This window comes from Bubalus bubalis, chromosome 14 (assembly GCF_019923935.1).
Source record: "Bubalus bubalis isolate 160015118507 breed Murrah chromosome 14, NDDB_SH_1, whole genome shotgun sequence".
Classification (NCBI taxonomy): domain Eukaryota; kingdom Metazoa; phylum Chordata; class Mammalia; order Artiodactyla; family Bovidae; genus Bubalus; species Bubalus bubalis.
Genome location: NC_059170.1, coordinates 47394629 through 47411545, shown reverse-complemented (window position 1 = coordinate 47411545; position 16917 = coordinate 47394629). Strand labels below are relative to the sequence as shown.

General features: G+C 38.7%; 1 protein-coding gene across 4 annotated transcripts in view; it reads left to right on the top strand.

Moving 5' to 3' along the window:
* The window catches only part of MPP7 (MAGUK p55 scaffold protein 7), a 222768-nt gene that overhangs the window by 142840 nt on the left and 63011 nt on the right, over positions 1 to 16917 (top strand). For all 4 annotated transcript variants that reach the window (XM_044928038.2, XM_044928039.2, XM_044928037.2 and 1 more), the window contains exons 5-8: positions 743 to 823; positions 11900 to 12031; positions 15053 to 15134; positions 16033 to 16118. In XM_044928038.2, coding sequence (XP_044783973.1) covers positions 743 to 823; positions 11900 to 12031; positions 15053 to 15134; positions 16033 to 16118 — 381 coding nt within the window. The remainder of the gene's footprint in view (positions 1 to 742; positions 824 to 11899; positions 12032 to 15052; positions 15135 to 16032; positions 16119 to 16917) is intronic.

Here is a 16917-nt window from a genome sequence, read left to right as displayed (position 1 = left end):
TTATGATCCTTCTTAGAGCCTAAGATTGCATAGTGATTTTGATAAAAAGCCCCTCTTGATGAAGAATACCAGGTAGGGTCCAAGCTCTGCTCCTTTCTCTAGCTGGAAGCGACCAATGGGAATTTATAATCCTGGTCAGAGAACAGTCAGGATCTGTGGGACCAGCATAGTTGTCAAGCTATTATAAGTCACTTTATGATTAACCTACTTTATATGTAACAGACTGTGTAGGTAAACATAATAAAAGTTTCACATCATTTGCTCTTTTAGGGGCATTCTCGTTCTTTTTACCCCAGCTCTAAACAGCAAGCTACTGTGGGTTTTTGGAAACCCTGTAGATTTCACCACCTCATTCAGAAGTTCTTTTTTCTGTTTTTTTTTTTTTTTTTCTTTTTTTCTTTTTACAGTGTCAACGCTTGATCCAGTCCTTTTTACAAGTGGTCCTTTGTCTGCATGCAAAATACCATTTTGCAGATGAAGTGCTGGGGTTTGCCCTCATTGCAATAAATCAGAAAGGGATCTGGCTGATACGATTTCTTGAGTTGTACTCAGCCGAGAGCTGGGTCTAAAAGCAGGGCTACTAAGAGCCTCAAAAGAAGAGCAGTGATTGATAGTCTGTTTTCTTTCTTGCTGACTTGAGCTTAATCGCTGGAAAGTAGCAAGATAGCTTCTCAGTTGTCACAGGTGGAGCACACCCTGTTCTCACTAACTGTTCTTCATGTCAATGTGATCTCCCGTGCAGCTGGCGGAGGAGCTTCAGAACAAGCCATTAAACAGTGAGATCAGAGAGCTGTTGAAGCTACTGTCAAAACCCAATGTGAAGGTGAGGACGTGTGACACCCATAATAAATATCTCCAAAAAGGGCCACTTTCTGGGAGTTGAGATGAATTTTGTTTCAACCATCAATTTTCAAGTAAATGTGTTTTCGAATAGTACACGGTATTTTAATCACTTTAATCCTGTTAAGGAAGAAGAGTTGAGTTTTTGATGATGATGTTGTGACAGTCTATAAAATACTTAAATTGGGAGGCTCATGATTTAAGTTGGAAAACAGAATGGAGCTTCAAGGTCATTTTTCTTTTAAATGAAGTTTAGAGTACAGGATACAGAACCTATTAAGTGATTTTGTGTAGGTTTGTTTTACTTGGCTAGTTAATGGTGTGCCAGTGTGTTTGACAACAATATCTATTTCTCTATGGGACCTTGTCAGCATTCCTCTTCCTCCTCCAGCTTCCTCTCCATTTCCTGCCCCCTCCTCTATCAATTTGTGTTTTAATGCATCCTGCTATTTTACAGAGCAATGCAGTTTTCCAGTAAAATATTGGTAGATCCATCTTGATTCTCCCCACCACTTTTTGTACAAGTTTATCACTTATTTTTCCTCCAGCTGTGATTGGTCAACATAACCTATACATTTTGGACTTGATAACTAATCTACTTGTATGTGAAATATTTTTCAGGAGTCAGAATAACATATAGATAGGTAATTATGTAATTAAAGTGATCAGGTATCTCATATTTCTGTTAAGCATTTATAGACTGTTGAATGAAAATGTCCACCTAAATGCAAAAAGTGATGATTTCTACCTTTTTTGAAAAATCTCCTTTGCAGTGGTACTATATATAGTCTTAAGCTGATATTCAGAAAAAGAAAGTATTAAATAAAACATAAAGTGAGAACATGTATGGCCTATGATTTCTCAACCATATAAGCAAATATAAAGCATATGAATGTATATCTGAAAAAAAGGGTAAATGAACTATGATTAGTGATGTGAGATGAATTGGCTGGTGCAGAGAAGGTTTGTCACATTTAGTTCTAGAAGAAGAAAGATCCTATTACTGTAAAATGGTTGCCTGATATTGAAGACAGAGTACACAAAGTGAAGAGCTTAGGGGAGATTCATGAATGCTCCGAAAAGTTCTTCACTGGGCCCTTCCATGTTCTGCACGTGGAAAGTTGATATTAATCAGAACATAGGGAGAGTAACATTGAAGTGCTTGGTAAGCTCCTTTTTGAGAGTATTATCTTGGTTTGAATTTTAGAAACTAAAGAGGAATGTTTCTGACCCCCAGCAAACAAAATGTGTTTTTCGTATTCCATTCAAGAGTGTTTGAAATGGAAAAGCTAGTAATTAGGAGGGTATACTGGATGGAAACTGGTGTTTGGCTGGAGAGAGCGGTGTTGGATCTCAGTTGGTTATGAGGTAATAGAAGATGTGTGTGTATCAGTGTCTGCCCCAGGTTCCTAGATAGTTTCCTGAGTGATGAGAGCACTGGGAGCATCTGTTGTACTTACATATGTCTCTGACCCAGTCCTTGGCCCAGGTCTCCTGGAAACCTTGTAACTTTCTAAGTGATAAGGGCAATAGGAGTATCTCTTGTTCTAATGCGGTAACTCTGGGTAGGCTCCTATCTGGAGGCTGGTCACCAGCAAGACCACACCAGGATTAGAAGCTTAGAATTTTCAGCCTTACTCTCTCACCAATTATGTTTTAGAAATTAAAGATTTTATAAAGTTGATGGTTATTTGGGGGGAACAAAGCTTTCATTTTCACATGAGTTCTAAGTAATGATGATCCCACTCCCCAGTTTGACTTCATGTTACAAACATGGAAGCATCATAATAGATGAATTGATTATGCCTACATGAGAAAGTCCCACAAAATCCCCAAAGTGTAATGTCTAGAGAACTTTCAGGCTCAGGACACATCCATGTACCAGGAAGGGGATGCACCCAATGCCATGGGGCAGAAACTCCTACCCTCCCCTGTGTAACTCTTCATCTGGCTGTTCATCTATGTCTTTTTATCATAGCCTTTAATAAACTGGTAAATGTAAGTGCTTCCCTGAATCCTGTGACCTTCTGGAGCAAGTTGTTCAAACCCATGGAGGGGGTTATTAGAACCTCTGATCTACAATGGGTTGACCAGAAGCACAGGTGGCCACCTGCAGTGGTGACCTGGTGCTCTCTCCCGGAAGATGAACTCAGAACTGGGTTGAATTGCAGGACACTCGGTTGGCCTCATAGAAAACGCGTGGTGTTGAGAAAACCCCCCACACATTTGGTAATGAGAGTTTTGTTTTGTGTGAGCAGAAAGGGAGGCACACAGGAGGAAAGGAAACAAACTCCAGAAGGAAGAGAAATGTGGGTTTTCTTCCCTTTATGATGGCATCATGCAACACCATTGGATGAAGCTTTATAATTGAGTGCTGAAACTTTGTTATGGCAAAAATACCTCAGATGAATGATTTTGTCTGTTTTCACATTTATATAACAGAGTGGCTAAGGAATGGGTGAGAAGTCAGCATGAAAGGTGTGTATTCACCTTTCATGTAGGAAAATGCTATGTAGAAAACGGGTAATGTTGCAGACGCGTGATGGTACAGTTGACAGTGACAATTTCTAGTTCACTAGTCTTGAGGAGAAAATATTTTTCTTTGCAGTTTGCCCTAACGTTTAACATTACTTTCCTCGAAATCATTTCTACTAGCCACCGTCACGCTGAATCTCTCTTTTGAAGGTAATTACTTTAAGAGGTATAGTTCCCAAATAAGTTTTAAGCTATTTCAAAATATAATCAAATACTTTTTGTCTTGGGAACAAGTGAAAATATTTGCTTGTGAGTGCAAGTTGCTCAGTTGGGTCCGACTGTTTGCCATCCCAGGGGCTGTAGCCCACCAGGCTTCTCTGTCCATGGAGTTCTTTAAGTAAGACGACAGGAGTAGGTTGCCATTTCCTTCTCTAATTAGGGGAGATAGGGGAACTAATTTTTTACTTTTTGAAGATTGCTCTTCCAGTTAAAATATTTAATTCACAATATTGAAAGGAGACCTGAAGTGTACCTCCGAAGTAATAATGATTTTTTAAAAACACGCATATATATATACAACCAAGTATACAGCCCACGATAAAATGATAATATGTGATTTCTATACATCTGCCAACTCAGTTTTGAAAAGCGTTAAAACTTTCTTCAGTAATTTGTAAATGTTAGCACAGTTGGATCTTTGTCCATTTATTCTTATATAAATTCAGCGCCTATTCTGTGCAGTCCCCATAGATACACCTTGAGGAAGATACATGAGCACATATGAAGAATAGTGAAGGCGATAGGAGAAATAGTGGGTAAAAAGAGGGAACACCCAGAAATAGTGTGGAGCACATAGGAATGGAGACAGGGTTGAAGAATACTTTGCAGACAGAGGATGTGGTCCATATAAGGTGACAGCCGGAGATTGAGTGTGAGGTGACCAAAAGAGGCAGGCATCAGTCAGGAGTGGGAGGCGAAGAAAGAAGGGTTTCAGTACAGTGACTAGTATGTAAAGTCCCACAAAGAAAATAATTTGTCAAGTTCGAGATGTAAAGCAGACTTCGAACTGTGGCTGATCAATAGCTTGTAAAAAAGGGAAGGGCAGGAGCTGGATAGTACTGCCTGTAAGTCAGGGCTGGACATCCTGGTTTACCCAGGACAGTCTTGTTTTTGCCAGACTGGTTCCAGTGTTATTAACAACCTCCCTTTTAATTTTACTTGTTTCCTTATTTAGATGATATAGTCTATGGACTTTCTAATTATGGGCTTATTCAAAAGTTTGAATTTCATTCTAGGAGCAGTGGAAAGTCATTAGAAGGGTTTGCATAAGTGACGCCATCAGTCTTGAATGTAATATGCACAGCAGTTCCCTGGGGTGGAGGGGTGGTGGCAGGATGAGAGGAATGGGTCCCAAATGGAGGAAGCCAAGGTGGGAGCCTGTAGAAATGATTAGGGTGATATGTGATTGTGGTCCTTACAAAGAATGTGAAGGATGGAGGCAAGGGAGTGGGAGATAGGTGGAATTGGATGTAGCTTCAATACGAGGTGTTGGGACAGCTGCTTAATTATTTGGGAAAAATAAGAAAGAGGCCTACTAAAATGAAATCCAAATATATTAAAGATGGAAGTGTAAAAATTGAACCATAATCATGGGATAGAAAAAGAGCATTTGCAGCTTCAGGGACATTTGGACACACACACACACACATGAAATTTTTTTAAAAATTCATACATAAGGTTGGAAGGAATAACATCTTTATAAATGATTTATGATATTGCCTTTAATAAGATATGCTAGTTTATTTGTTGTTGTTCAGTTGCTAAGTCGTGTCCAACTCTTTGCGACCCCATGGACTGCAGCATGCCAGGCTCCTCTGTCCTCCATTGGCTCCCAGAGTTTGCTCAGATTGGTGTCCATTGATTTGGTGATGTTATCTAACCATCTCATCCTCTGCTGCTCCCTTCTCCTTTTGCCTTCAGTCTCTCCCAGCATTAGGGTGCTTTTCTAACGAGTTGGCTCTTTGCGTCAGGAGGCCAAAGTATTGGAGCTTCAGTAACAGTCTTTCCAATAGTTTACTACTTTGGCTTTAGTTTTACCTTTAACAAAGTGACTTGATAAAACTTTAAGAAATAAACAGAAAGCAATTTTGGATAATACATAATTGTGTTTTGAATTTAAATTAGAAAATAGAAGTCTCTATTCGTTGCTTTCCTAGTGAAGACCATTCATATACTTAATGACTTTTTATTTCTTCTGTAAATTATGTATTCATATACTTTTAGTGATAGTTCATCTTAACTGACTGCATTACCTTTCATTCTTTTTTGTATACAAAAATATTGCATATACATTTCCCACCATTATAAATAGGGTAATAGGATGCACTACTTCCTGTATTGGATTACACTTAGTCTTTGAATTGATCAGTTGCCATATACAAAAAACTAATAATTGTTATTCAATAGTGTCTACAAAATCCAGCCTTATTGTCCAAATCTTAAAGTCCAGGAAAAGTAAAGTATAAAGGATGCCACATGGTGAGAAAATGTCTGTCACAAAAGGCCACATAGATGTAACACACTCTAAAGCATGCTGCAGTGGGGGAGGGCAAGGACCCATGTAGGGGCACTGAAGGAGGGAGCCTGATTTCTACAGAGACTTTGTTTCCAGAGAAAGCAGAATCATCAATAAATAAAAGCACTTCCTAGGCATCACATTGCCACATTAAAGGCAAATCAGCCTCTTTGAGTTGTCATTCAGTGGCTCTTTTTTGATAAAAGTGAGGTGACATCATCTCTAGAACATGGTTTTATAATTTAGGAAGTCAGGGAAAATTTGGTAGATTTTTAAAAAGGCAATAAAATAAAAAGATTTGTTGTAATTTTTTAGCTTTCCAAAACATTCACTTACCAGAAATTACTCATTGCCCGGGCATGCAGAATGGATGAGACTTCATTAAAGCATACTGAAGGGAAAAGTTAAGCTTCCTTCTGGAGGAATAAATCAAGGTTACTCATCCTTATGAGTTAGACACTTAATTCTAAGGACCTGACAGATATTTAGAACATAGAATTGACTCCAGGGGGTCCAAGGCAGCAAGAGCTCAGGAGCCTGATGAGTTACAAAGCCCAGTGTTCCATTTCCTGCAGATTCTTCTAAGCAACAGGTAAACCCATCAGTTGTGATTGGTGGCTATGGCATATGGAAACACAATTTCATTTAGGTATTGCCTTTTGAAAGGAAAATCTGTATAGTGAAGAATAAATTGGTTAAAACAGAAGAGTGGAAAACAAAGTTACTTTTACTTGTCCAAAATAAAAATGTTGGTAACCAAAACTATTTATGCAGCAAAGCTGTTAAAAATTATGAACTTGGTATCTGTAAATCTTGAAAGTTTTTTATTTTTGGAATCCAGATATGAAAATACAACACTAAGGAGGAAAAATACATAGCTGGTGTTTTATCATTGCCTTTCAACCATCATGAAAGTGTTAGTTGCTCATCATGTCTGACTCTTTGTGACCCATGGACTGTAGCCCGGCAGGCTCCTCTGTCCATGGAATTCTCCAGACAAGAATACTGGAATGGGTAGCCATTCCCTTCTCCAGGGGATTTTCCTGACACAAGGATTGAGCCTGGGTCTCCTGCATTGCCAGCAGATTCTTTACTGTCTGAGCCATCACAGAAGCCCCAGCCATCATATCCACTTTAAAATATGTTCATTAGCATTCACTATTATTTTTACTATGTGCAAGATAGTCACCATGGATACACAGATAGTGAACAATTTTAGTGCTCTTATTAGATCTGTGTTCCCATTTGTGATTATTCCTCCTGTCTGAAAGACTTCTTATAACATTTTTGGTAATGCAAGTCTGCTGGTGATGAATTCCTTCAGCTTCTGTGTGTCTTTAAGTTCACAATATTCCTTGCTTTGAAAAGGTGTTTTTGCTAGGTATAGAATTTTAGGTTGACAATAGTTTTCTTTGAGTATTTTTAAAGATGTTGCTCCATTGTCCTGTGGCTCACACTGTTTCTGGTGGGAAGTGAGGAGACATTTTTATCTTTTTTCTTTTGTATGTAATGTGCTTTTTTTCTTTGACTGATTTTAAGATTTCCTTTTTTACTAGTTTTATGTAATTTGATGTTATTTCTTTTCTGTTTATTGTGCTTTGAAACATTTGGGCTTTTTTATTTCCATCAAATTTGGAGTATTTTCTGTTATATTTCTTCAAACTTTTTAAAGAACCTCTCCTGTCTTTGGAGATGCCAATTAGGTGCATATAATAGACCACTGAAGTCCCACAGCTCAGTAATCATGTGTTCATAATTTTTCATTATATTTTCTTTATGTTTCATTTTACATAGTTTTTTGCTTTGCCTACAAATGTTAATCTCATTCAGTGTACTTTTTTTCATTCATTCACTGTACCTTTTAATCTATAGAAGCTTGATTTGAATATTTTTTGTATATACCAAGTCTCATGTTCAGCCCTTCTAGCTTTTTGAACATTTAGAGTGCAATTATAACTGTTAATTTTCTTTTCTGTGATCTGTCTGTAATTATAAGATTTAATTCTGTATAATTTTAACATCTGTGTAATTTTTCAGGGTTTAATTAATAGCTTTATATTTTTCATCATTGTGTAGTTTCTGCTTTCTTTACATGCCTGGTAATTTTTGACTGACAGTCATTGTGAGTTTTACTTCTTTTGATGCTGGATATTTTTGTATATTTATAGATAATATTCTTGAGTTCACATCATGTAGTTAAGTAACCTGGAAACATTTTGATCCTTCAGAGGCTTGCTTTTAAGCTGTGTTAGGTAAGATCTTAGCAGTGTGTAATCTCAGGCTAATTATTTCCCGCTATGAAGACAGTACCCTTCTACTAATTCTCCTCAATGCCCTGCGAATTGTGAGAATTTTCCTTTTAACTTGTGGGAACCGGAGCTATTCCTGCCCTGTGCAAGCTTCGGGGATCGTTTGCTCTCATGCAGGGATTCTCAGCCGCGGAACTGTTTAAGTTTGAGGACTAGTTAATTATCTGGGGGCGGGGCGGGGATTGTTCAGTGTGGCATCGGTTGCCTGGGAGCATCTCTGGCCTCTGTACACTAGATGGCAGTGTGTGTGTGTGCGCTCAGTTGTGTCTGACTCTGTGACCCCACGGACTGTAGCCCACCAGACTCCTCTGTCCATGGGATTTTCCAAGCAAGAATACTGAAGTGGGTTGCTGTTTCTTCCTCCAAGGGATCTTCCTGACCCAGGGGTAAAACCTACATCTCTTGCATCCACTGCATTGGCAGGCAGATTCTTTACCACTGAGCCACCTGGGAAGCCAGATGGCAGTGGCATCCTTTGAATCATGACAAACCAAAGATGTCCCCAGACAGCCCTCTGTTCCCGACCACTCTTCTAGTCCTTTCTGGGAGCTGTCCATATACAAGCCTTGGCTAAGGACTCAAGAAACTCTGTCTGTGTCGCTCACTCTACTCTCATCCCTTCGCTGAGAACTGTAACCCCTTGACCTCCCTAGATTCCCAGCTCTCTTGTCTCCAAAGGAAGACTGCTGCATTCCACCTGGGTTCCTTCTCCTCCAACACAGCCGGGAACCTTGCTCTAGACGGTAAGCTGGGCAGTCTTAGGGCCTACAATTATTTCCTGTCTCTCAGTGGTCACTGTCCTTCTCTTATTTCATGTCCAGTGTCTTAAAAAACCATTGCTTCATTATCTTTTTCTGAAAATTTTCTCTAATAGGTACCTGGTAACTTCACCTTCGTTTCCATCCTCATTCTTGAACAGTACTTTTGCTAGATACACAATTCTGAGCTGACTATTATTTTTTAATGTGTTTTTATCTTCTAGTTATATTGCTGCTGATCACTCAGTTCTCATTTTTTTTCCTTTCTCATGATCTGTGTTTTTCTCTCTGATATTTTTAAGAACTACTTTCTGTTTCTGGCATCCTGTGTTTTCACTATGATGTATGTAAGCATGGGTTAATTTTTATTTTTCCTGCTTCCTGAATCTTCAGATTGTGTTTCTCATCAACTGTCAGAAATCTGCAGCTATTATCTCTTCAGATATTTTATCATCTTGATGCTGTTCATTCTATCCCTTTGAAAATTTCGTTGGGTACCACAAACCGTAAAGGAAAAAGTATTATTGGGATCATTAATTTGGATCCTTTTTTTAAAATCAAAAAACCCTAATAAGAAAGTGAAAGGACAAGTTACCAAACGGGAGAATGAGAGAATGTATTTATGGCACAAAGCCTTGGATCCAGCATATTATAAAGGACTCTTACAAAGAGTCAGATACGACTGAGTGCCTGATCTGATCTGATGTGATCTTACAAATCAAGAAGCGAAAGATAGATGGAATGGAAAAATGTGCAAGGATCTTGAACAGGCATTTCATAAAAGATGTTATGAGAAAGATGAACTTTACCATTAGAAGATACCACTGTATACTCAGAATGGTCAGATTTAAACTAATACTGTAAACTGTTGGATCCTGAGACACAGCTAGAACTCACATAGCTGCTGGTGGGAGTGTAGCTGGAGCAACCTGTTTGTCTCATCTGCCTGTGTTGAATGACCCAGACATTATACCCTTAAATACACTTAACCCAAATTAGCGTATCTATGCATCAACAGATATGTGCATAATAGAATTGCTTTAATAGCCAAAAGTGAAAACAACCTCATTGTCCCTCAGAGGCATAATGGGTAAAGAAACTGTGAAATATATACATGTTGGAGTGCTGCACAGTGAAAACAGAATGGCTACCAGTAACAGCATGGATGAATCTCACTTATTAGCAGGAAAAAGAAACATCTGCTTATGATTCCATTTATGCAGTATTTAAGTAGAGGTCATGGTGACTAGGAAGGAGCATACTAAAGGGGCCCCTGGAGTTCTGTTAATGTTGTGTTTCTTGCTTGGGTGATATTTACAGGGACATAGACATTTTTGAAGATTCACATTACAGTACGCTTATGAATTATTATAGTCAATAAGAAAGCTTATAGTCAATAAAGAAACCATTTCTTTGCCTTCTTAAGAGCTTCTGTTTCAGCAGATAGCAAATATATACATAATAACATAAATGTGGTTAAAAGTTATGAGCATGTATTAAAGCAAAGAAGATGGTGCTATGAGATCAAGTAACCTGGGGGTCTGCTTTTACATCAGATGTTTTAGTCACTCCTCTAGAGAAAGAGGCCAGTTATGTAAGCTGAGTGAGGAGGACAGTGGAGGTAAGATAAGGTTGGAGATAAATACAAGACTAGAACGTGCTTCAGAGTTTTAGTTTGCTTTTCATCCCATGTTCTTTATTCATGGACTGTATAGTCCATGGGGTCACAAAGAGTCAGACACAACTGAGCGACTTTCATTCATTCATTCTTCATTCCCAAACCGGTGTAGATTTACAGGAGTTATTAGTAGACCAGTTACATGATTTACTCTTTAAAGTTTCAAAACAATCACTCTGGCTACACTGTGAGTCATGGATTTGAAAATGAGCCAAAGGTGAATGCAGCTGGACCAGTTGGGGCTCCAGGTAAAAATGCCCCAGGTAAAAAATGATGGCATGGATGATCTAGACCAAGGATATGCCAGCGTTTTATGTAAAAACTGTGTGTGGCTTTTATTCAGTTTCACCATTGTAACATGACAGCCAACATAAACAGACCATACATCAATGAATGAGTGTGGCTGTGTTCCAACAAAGCTTCATTTACAACATAGGTGGCATAGTCAGCCAACCTCTGCCCTGGACTAGAGAGAAGATAACAAGTGTTAGCATACATATTAGAAGCAGATTTAACAGGATGTGGGCTGGATGTTGGGAGTGTAGCTGAGAGGAGAGGTTTCAAGGATTTCTAGGCTTCTGGCTGGAATAACTGACGTATCATACTGATTGGGGAACAAATCAGTTAAAAGTCTAGGCCCAGTCACCCCAAATATACTGATGTGTCATGTTTTTCTCATCTTTGGTCTCTAGTGACAATGCATTTGTTTTGAGAACTTTTACTACCATAACAGTCATGACTAGAAATACTTTTTTTTTTAAATACACATTAGTCATCTATTACACCAAACATTAAAAAGTGAGAATACCACAGAAGAATGAAAACTCATCAGTTGTATTATCAGTTCTTTTGTGTTTTCTGCTAATAGAAGGAAAGGAAAAAAAAAAAAATACATGCGTGGTTTCCCCAGTCTCCTGCTGGCCCACTGATCATGTATTTATAGCCTCATTTTCTCCCTTCCTTCAAAAGTAACTCTCCCCACCCCCCGACACACACCCCCTCCCCAGCTGCCACCTTTCTAGGATGAACCAGAGAATACACAGCTTAGAAGGTGCCGTATGCTGATTCTTGTTGTCCATTAGTGACGATGGAGGGCTGCCTCTGGTGTTCTGCACCCCCCTTGCCCAATTTGTAAGGGGTTTCTTTCCAAGTAGTTGCATTATTATCTTTGCTGTGCCACAATTAGAACATCGATTTCATTTTCCTCATAGTTGGGTGTGTTTAGGGTTTTATATTGAACACTTTTCACCTTTGACTTTGATAGGCTTTGCTCTCTGTGCATGACACTGTGGCTCAGAAGAATTATGATCCTGTGTTGCCTCCTATGCCTGATGACATTGACGATGAGGAAGACTCAGTGAAAATCATCCGCCTGGTCAAAAATAGAGAACCACTGGTGAGTTTTGGTCCATCTTTTATGCTCAGCTATGAGTGGATACCATGATAATGACCAGTGTGATGGGTGCATATCATTTATTCCTCTCTTTAAAATATGCTTCTTCTGTGTCTTCAAACTCAGAAATAAACAGAGCATTCACATCTAAAGGAGATGATGGATAAAAATTAAAACAGAGCCAAAGAAAATGGCATTCTTTTGATTATAAATAGCAATCATTTTTAAAATGTTACTGGTTGGCATTTATAAAAGATGACGTGACATGCACCAACTGCAGCCGATTAGAGATTAAAAAGTGCAACTGAAAATAATTGCTTATGGCTTTTCTAGAAAGCAGATTGATTTTAAAGTGATGAGAAATTAACCAGGAATCTGATAGTTCAAAATGTAGATGTAGCTATTTGTTTTAGCACTGGGATTTAGGCAGCTCTGCGTCATGTCCAGGGCCTGTGGTAGTGGGACAGTGCCTCCCACACACCCCCAGTGGTGTCGAGTCCTATCTTTAGAGCCTTACAAGGCAAAAGGAACTTTTTGTAATTAAAGATCTTGACATGGGGACCGTCTCGGATTATCAGGTGGGACCAAGGTAATCATAATGGTTCTTATTAAAGTGAAAGAGGGAGACAGAAGGCTTAGAGTTACAAAAAGAGATGTGATGATTAAGCAAGGGCTGGAGTGATGAGACCAGGAGCCAAGGGGTGCTTTTGTACAGTGTCACATGGAATGTGTCCTTGTTTTATTGGGTTTTGATTTTATTTTCGTGCAAGTACATTGCACTAAGAATACTTCAAGGAAGTGTGCTCATAAGGGTTTGGAAAGCAATATGGAAATAGAAAATCTTCAGGAATGTAGGGATCAAAAGAAGATTGAGTTAAGTGCTATTAATAGTATCCTGTAGAAAGTGAGACACCGTTTCTCAGGTCCATGTTTTCCGTCCAAGGATCAGGAGAATCAGCAGATAGCCAGCATTTCTATTCCAGGGTCCTATCTATATTGATGCATAAATATATTTCAGGGCCTTTAACAAGTCCTGTAAGTGCTGAGTGCTTTCTGTTCTCTGCACATTCTGGAAGTGATCCCTCCAGCTGTGACTTTAAAAACTACTTGTGTGCCGGTGACTCCCAGGTCACATTTCTCTTTCTTCTAATCTTTTAAGTTTGTATGTCCATCATTCTGCCCAGTATCTCCATTTGGATGTCTGGTAGACATCTCAGTCTTCACGTGTCCAAAAGTCAGCTGATCTTTGTCCCCGAATCTGTTCCACCCTGTGGTTCCCCAGTGGACAGTCTCATCTTTCCAGTTACTCAGCCAAAAGCCATAGCATCTGATGTCCCACAGATACTGTGTCTCAAGGGACCCAGCTGCAAGTCTTCCCACAGCCTTAGATGCCCTGGAATCTATTCACCACTCTATGTAGGGACCTGACAGGCACATTCAGAGAGGGAAGAACTGATAATCTGCATCTGCAAAAGTAGTACATTTACAACCTTACGAATACAGGGTTATAGAAGGATTCAGAAGATTATTAGTTTTGAATGATAAGGTTAGAAACAGCAATTCTGTTCAGTTTGCCTTAGATAAGTTCTGACTTCGCTACATACTAGTTGTCTGATCTTAGACAAGTCATAACCATTTGTCATGCAATTTCTCATCTATAAAAGATAGATAAATAGTCTTAAACTTAAACTCTGGGAGATGATGGAGGACAAAGAAGCCTGGCATGCTGCAGCCTATGGGGTCGCAGAGTCATACACGACTTAGCAACTGAACAACAATAAACAATTTTAGATTACTAGACCTTTCTGATCATTAGACATACTTTAGTCAGTTGGAGACACATTCTTAAAGTAAAAGTTGATCTAACTACACTAATTAGTTGTAGTAAGAATATTACATTTCTAGTCATCTTGGCTACAAGCTACCTGCAGAAAATACCAGGAATTGGACAGTCTAAGGTTTATAACCATGGAGAGGCACTCATTCAAGTCTTCAGCCTTGAGGGCATGTGTAGGTGATTAAAATGCCACAAAATCATCCTAGCATGGAATTATTTAATTTTTTGTTGTTATTAGGTATGTATTTGATAGCTATCACATATAAAATAAAATATCATATATAAAATGCATATGAAAACAAAACTAGGAATCCTTTTGTAATATCTATTTTGTAATGCTATAAATAAATGTGTTCACTGTCAAACTTCTTTTTGGGGGGTGAACCTTGCCCCCACCTAATGTGCGTCTCTCTAGCTGTGTAACATGACATAGATGGTTTGTCTAAACCACTGCCAGTTTCTTGGAAGAAAGTCATGAAGAGGCGTTCAAAGTAACCATTTCTGCTTGCTATGCTGACAAAAAGTGTTCAGTTGATTTGCTTCTAAACACCCATAAATGAAGAATTTCTGGATTCTTTTTGAAATTATTTCCTAATCTCCTGCCAGAATGTTAGTTCCATTTGTGCTAAGTATAATCCTAGTACATAAAAACTAGGAGTATCAGATCTTTTTTTTTCTTTCCATTTTGTTTATTATCATCGCTGAGTTTGTTTACTGTAATACTGTAGTAGAAGGGTTGCTGAACTAAAGGTCAGGTGGTCTGGGTTTTAGTTTTCTAGTTTATTTTCTATTCGCTTCACCTTCTCTATGTATATGACCTTACAGGGCTTGGGATAAAGATAAAGTGAAATGAGGAAATACCGTCAAAGTGTAAAAACAAATAGTATTCAAATGTAAGGTTCATAATGGAAAGAAGATATTTGTATACTCCGTAGTATTGAAGGGAATAAAGATTCAAAAATTTTTGGACTGTGCTGAAAACCTTAGATGATATATGCTGTAGAAGACTGTGTATTTAGTGATAAGTATTTGTGAGGTGCCTGACATGATATCTGTTCCTTCTGCCTCCTTTTAATTTTTTTGTAGCTGTTTTTACATTTTCCAGATAAGGTCCTTATTTCTGCCCTCTTTCTTACCACCCGGTATGTGCATTTACCCACAAATTTTATTTTATTTTTTCTTTAAAGGGAGCCACTATTAAAAAGGATGAGCAGACTGGGGCCATCGTGGTGGCCAGGATCATGAGAGGAGGAGCTGCAGACAGAAGCGGTGAGAGTGTACACATGTTTGGCGGGTGTGGACGAATCATGTGGGTTTTGTGTGTCACATTTCCGGTATATAACTGAAAGGATAGCAGGATTTAGACAGTACAACAAAACAGTAATGAGGTATTTTTCTCTATGTTCAAATGTGGTTATTGTTCAATTGCTAAGTCGTGTCTTGATTATTTGAGACCGCGTGGACTATAGCACCCAGGCTTCCCTGTCCATCACCAACTCCTGGAGCTTGTTCAAACTGATGTCCATTGAGTCAGTGACGCCATCCAACTATCTCATCTTCTGTTGCCCCCTTCTCCTCTTGCCTTCAATCTTTCCCAGCATCAGGGTCTCTTCCAGTGAGTCATCTCTTCGCATCAGGTGGCCGAAGTATTAGAACTTCAGCTTCAGCATCGGTCCTTCTAATGAATATTCAGGGTTGATTTCCTTTAGGATTAACTAGCTTGACCTCCTTGTTGTCCAGGGGACTCTCAAGAGTCTTCTCCAGCATCATAGTTCAAATGAACCTATTTAAATAAATGATAAATCTCATTTTGCTTTATGGTCTTCGCTTATATGGGCTTCCAAGGTTATAAGACTTATTTCAATGTTTCTGATTTCAAAAGTACTACTGAAGCATGCAGGCTTTAAAAATACTATTTTGAAGATGAAAGTAATGTGCATTTTTAGAAAAAGACTGAGATGCTGCTGCTGTTCCTTTGGCAGTGTTGTGAGGTTGTGGTCTTGGAGTCGTTCTCTGGGGGCTCAGCCTCTGAAACCTGAGAGGCATGAGGTATGTTGCCCTCACAGGCACTGGGGGACCACACGGTGCGTTCAGTGTGGACACAGTCACAAACCATGGTTTCTTTTGTAGGTAATGCTGCTGGTTTTCTGAATTTGCTTTCTCTCAGGTCTTATTCACGTTGGCGATGAACTTAGGGAAGTGAATGGGATACCGGTCGAGGATAAAAGGCCTGAAGAAATAATCCAGATCTTGGTAAGCTGAAAATTTATTTTAAAATTGCCATGAAAATGAAATTGAATCGCTGTGTTTCAGACCTGGTAATGAACACAGGATTTGGATTCGGCAATCCAGGATTTGGATCCTGACTCTATTAACTTAATCCCTGTATGTCCTTGGAAAATACCTTCATCTTTTTATTGCTTCCCTGTATTCATCTACAAAATTAGAATAAGAAGTGGTAAATCTCTCACTGGAGCGTTCGAAGATTCAGCGAGCTCCTGTCCCAAATTAGGTCTTTAATACACATTGCCAGTGATACATTTATCTCTGGGTATATATCCCAGGTATATAAAGTAGTGAAACTAACTTAGATATCTTAAGTCTAAAATGGAATGAAACTACTATATATAGGCTTTGGCAATATAAATTCTCAAATTCATTTGTTTATTTATAAGGACAAAATAAAGAGAGATTGTCTCTGTTATGTATAAAAACATATTATTAACCTGTCAAGAGTCTTGGTATCTCAAAACAGATCTCAGTGTATATGAAAATTTAGTAAATGATTAAGATAGCATTTTAAATGAGTGTGAAAGCAGTGAGATTGTTTCATAAACGGTATTGGATTAATTGATTATTCAGTTAGAAAAATAGTCCTTATTGTACAACTCACATAAAACTAAATTCCCCCAAATTCAGTTTTTAAAAAAATCATTGTGCTCTGTCATGTCTGACTTTCATGACATGTCTGCTCTGTCACGTCTGACTCTTTGTGACCCCATGTACTATAGCCCACCAGCTCCTCTGTCCATGGAATTTTTCAGGCAAGGAT